The following is a 5000-nucleotide window of genomic DNA, read 5'->3' as shown; positions in this document are numbered from 1 at the left end:
AGATGTATATTAATATGTGGAAAGACGAAATAAGGGAAAAGAAATTAAAGGAGGAAGAAATCCATGAAACGCTGGAAAAGGTATAAGAAAAAAAAAAAAAAAAATAACAAAAAAGATATCTCACTTTAACAATATATAAATATATGATATATATATATATATATATATGTACATTTTTGATACCACTTTTTATATTAGGAACATGAAAAGAGAATAAAAACTTTGCAGAGAAAAAAGAAGAAAAAGAAAAAGAAATAAACATCATATTCTTTTATTTTATAAAATAGTAAATAATATAAAGTATTATATTTCAATGTTGCTTGTTTTTATTATTGCCTTAGAAAAAAAAAATAAAAAAATACAAAGACAGGACAAGACAAAATTTCTAAGCATTTATATATTTATAATTTCATAATTGCAGGTGTTATTCACGTATGCATTTGATTAAAAAAAGAAAAAAAAATGATAAAAATATCATTTTAAATTTTTATTAATAAATTTTCAAGTCATGATATATATATATAATATATATATATATATACATTATATACATATGTGTTATTTGTTCTTTTTTCATTTTATTTATATTATTCCCATTTCATATAAAAAATCATTAAAAAAACAATTTTTTATTACAAATATAAATTCATTTTAGAGGTATATAATCTATATATTATTATATTTACATATTATTGATGACACATAAAAATTAATGTAAAAAAAGAAAAAACTAAAACAATATAAAAAAAGAAAAAAAAAAAAAAAAAAAAAGGGAAAGAGAAAGAGAAAGAGAAATGAAATAAAAAGAAAAGAAAAGAAAAAGAAGGAAAAAATTATAATGGGGCTAAAAATATAATATAAATATATTCACATTTATGTAAATTATAATATATATTTATACATAACATATTGCATAATTTTTTAATTTATTTCAAATTATGGGGAATAAAATTATATATATATATATATATATCTATATTCCACACACACAAAAAAAAAAAAAAAAAAAAAATTTAACACATAAATAAAAAATTGATAGACACATATAATATATATATATGATGTCTATATATTATTTTTTACTTACGATATATTCTATATAATTAAATGTACTTTTTATTATTATTATTTTATTTTTTTTTTTCTTCTATTTCATAATTGTATTTTAATTTAACAAATACAATTTTTATCTTTTTTCAAAAAGAAAAAAAAAAATAATCAAACGTCATATAAAAATATTTTGATTTGAATTTTTCTTCGTATCGTACTATTGTATGTTTTTTGTTTAGGTACGTAAAAATAAAATGTATATTAATAATGATTGTATCATAATAATAGTATTTTTTTTCGCCCTTCATAATAAATACATAATTTTATTATATATTTTTTTATTTTTTAATATTTTTTATTATTTTTATTTTTTTTTTTTTTTTTTTTGGGACTTAATATTATATATAGCCTATATGTAGAATGTGAATTTTTTGTGTTTTTTTTGAAAATATATATTTTTTTATTTTTTTTTTTTTATTATTTTTTATTTTTTTTTATTTTTTTTTATATCTCCTTCTTTTTCTACATGTATTAATATATATATTAATATATATATATATATAATATTTATTTATTTGTTTGTGTAAATTTTTCATTTTTGTGCTACCAGGAAAGCACATAAATTGATCGATTTGATGAATTATCAATATATTTCTTTATCTATTAATATATGTGTACATATATTTTGTTTAATCGTCATAATCCTTGATAATATTTTTGGACATTAAATATTGTTTTTGTTCATCATACATTTTAAGTCTTTCCTTTGCATATAAGAAGAAATCAAATTCATTATAACTTTTTGTTTGGTATCCTCTTATGATAGACCAGAATGCCCATATTAGATGTAGACCTAAAGCTTGTACTTCTATAGCTTCTAGGAATTGGTCTATGATATCTTGATCTGAAGCTGCTGTTGAATCATCTAGATATTTGGATAGATAAGTAGTTACAAAAAGTATTCTAGATTCATATGAGATGTAATTTTTTTTATTAATAATAAAAAATGGATATGCATTATATGAATAATCGATTGTTGTTTCTATAAAGAAGTTTGCTATATCTGCTGATAGGAAATTATATCCTGAATATTCAAAATCGATTAATCTTAAACATTTATTTGTATTCATTATATTATTTTCTTGTAAATCATTATGACAAAAAACGACATCATTTGCTATATTTTCTATTTGTGTATATATTTTAATAAATTTTAAGAATTTATGAGATTCTTGTATATATTTATTAATATCTAATGTTACTTTATCAAGATTTTTATAATTCGATACAGCTAATCTCCATCTATCCATCATTTTAAATACACAAGGAGTTTTATCCCAGTGTTCAGGTAAATGACGTTTTCGACTAAGTGTATGAAATTTTCCTAATACATTAGCTATTCCAACTAATATAGATTTATTTTTTAAATCATCAATACTTAAAGGATCTCCATATAACCATTCCTCGATACGGCCACCATCAAATGTATTTAATAATAAAGGTGCTATTTTATATTTACTCATTGTTTTATATACTTCAAATTCACTTAAAGGATTATATAATGCATCTACATCTTTTCCATATATTCTAAATAAAACATGCCTTCTCGTTATTCTATATTCAATTGCTGTGTCTTCTTTTATACTAACTTCAAAAAGTTGATTAGTTAATCCACTTAAAATTTGATTTACACATACATCATCTTCATTACACCTAGACCAATCATGTACTTTTTCAAGACATATTTTTTTAATATATAAAGGATCTGTTAATTTTGAAAATTCTTGAGCACATAAGGGTATATCATTCTTTTGATTTATCATATGTAATGGAAAAGGGTTCTTACGTATATCTATTTCTTGATTAAGTTGTATTGTTGTGAACATTTCTAAATCGTCATTAAATGTCATTTGCCCATTTTCTACTATTTTACTATTCTCCTCATTTTCCTCTTCTACATTACGAAACTTATTTTTATCGAGCCCAATGGGGTCACAGATTTGGCTTTCCATTTTTTATAAATATATAAATATTAAAAATATATATATATATATATATATATATATTTTTCTGTTCTATTAGGTGCTAGATACTAATTTTACACATATATATATAAAAGTATAAATATATATATATATATATGTGGTTATGTTTTCTAGGTGTTTTGTTATATTAAACAAAATAAGTTATATTATTAACATAAAAAAAAATAAAGAATTAAATAAATAAATAAATAAGCAAATAAGTAAATAAATAAGTAAATATATATATATATATATATATATATATATATATATATATATATATATATATATTCAATAGCAACACAAAATATATATATTTGTGTACCAGTATATTGATCATATGGAAATTTCATAGAATTTAGTATCCACTAATATCCATACTATTATATACATACATACATACATATATACATACATTCGTATATATATATATATATATATATTTTATTTTATAAAATAGGCAAAAAAATATAAGTTGTTAAAATATAAAATATATAATAATATAGGTACAAATAATAAATATCAAAAAATTATAAAAAAAAAAATTAATAATTCTTTATTATATATATATATATATATAAAAGAAAAAAATTAAATAATAATTTATTCATATAAATTTCTGTTATTATGATAAAATCAAAACTTATGTGATACATACATACCATGTATATATATTTTGTATATATATTTTGTATATATATATATATATATATATATATATATATGTGTATATTTTTGTGCGTATACAGGTTTACAATAATGTGTATTACACAAAAATTATTAATTTTTCTTTTTTCTTTTTTTTGTGGTGAAGATTTCCTTTTTTGCTTAAATATTATTCTTCTATTTTTTTTTATCTTCTAAAAAAAAGAAAAAAAAAAAAAAAAAGGAAACAATATTATAAAAATTCCTAAATTACTTGTTATTACAGTTAATAATAAAGTATTTTATGATTTTCCCTTTGAATAAATGTAAAAATGTGTTATCAAAAAAGAAAAAGAGTAAAAAAAAAAAAAAGCAGAACAGTATAACAAAATAAAAAAATATATAAATATAAATATATATATATATATATATATATATATATATTAAATAAGGATGAAATACCTCATCTATGAAACAAATTATTTATTACTTTGTATCATCTATTTTGTTATTTTATTTTAATTTATTTTTTTTCTGATATATTTTTAAACATAAAAAATGAATAAATATAAATAAATAAATAAATAAGTACATACATACATATATACATACATACATATATATATATATATATATATATATATATATATAACACACACGTGTATATATATGTACGTGATTTGTGGGTTCAATTTTTATGATTAAATGATTATATACAAATATAATATATATATATATATATATATATATATATATATATATATAATGCAAAAAGAATTGTATTTCTTATGTTTATATATTTAACATATATTTTTATAAAAATAAATAATGATGTAATATATTTTATTATATATGTGTAATATTATATAAATAAAAATTATTTAACATGTTTCATTATTGTATAACTATATATAAATTGAATATTAAAAAAAAATATATATATACATATATTATATACATATGTACGTATAGTATGCATATGTGTATATTATATATATATATATATATATATATATATTTTTATATTTTAATTATTCATATTATATATACAATGAAAAAAATAAATTGGGAAACAGAAAAAAAAGAAAAATTATATAAATAATATAAATGATAATAACCAAAAAAAAAAAAAAAAAAAAGAGAATGAAAAGAAAAGAAAAAAAATTAATATATATATATATATAAATAATTTATATTTATATTTTTAAATATACTATTATTATATTTATAATATATAATTATACATTAAATGCATATACCAAGTTATTATCAAAAAAGTAT

General features: G+C 17.2%; 2 protein-coding genes across 2 annotated transcripts in view; one reads left to right on the top strand and one right to left on the bottom strand.

Moving 5' to 3' along the window:
• The window catches only part of PRSY57_1401200 (hypothetical protein), a gene marked incomplete at both ends in the record, with an annotated part of 2399 nt that extends 2141 nt beyond the window's left edge, over positions 1-258 (top strand). Inside the window, 2 exons of the mRNA XM_012909629.2 lie at positions 3-80; positions 199-258. Of these exons, the coding sequence (XP_012765083.2) occupies positions 3-80; positions 199-258 (138 nt within the window). The remainder of the gene's footprint in view (positions 1-2; positions 81-198) is intronic.
• A 1481-nt stretch (positions 259-1739) lies between these two features.
• On the bottom strand, positions 1740-3062 carry PRSY57_1401100 (choline kinase; the record flags this gene model as incomplete). Its single annotated transcript, XM_012909628.2, has 1 exon — positions 1740-3062. One exon carries the CDS (start codon positions 3060-3062, stop codon positions 1740-1742), a length of 1323 nt encoding a protein of 440 aa, XP_012765082.2.
• Between the last annotated feature and the right edge of the window lie 1938 nt (positions 3063-5000).

The sequence above is a fragment of the Plasmodium reichenowi genome, chromosome 14 (genome assembly GCF_001601855.1).
Source record: "Plasmodium reichenowi strain SY57 chromosome 14, whole genome shotgun sequence".
NCBI classification, from domain to species: Eukaryota; Apicomplexa; class Aconoidasida; order Haemosporida; family Plasmodiidae; genus Plasmodium; species Plasmodium reichenowi.
The sequence above is the reverse complement of the archived record's forward strand: the minus strand, read 5'-3'. Positions and strand labels throughout refer to the sequence as shown.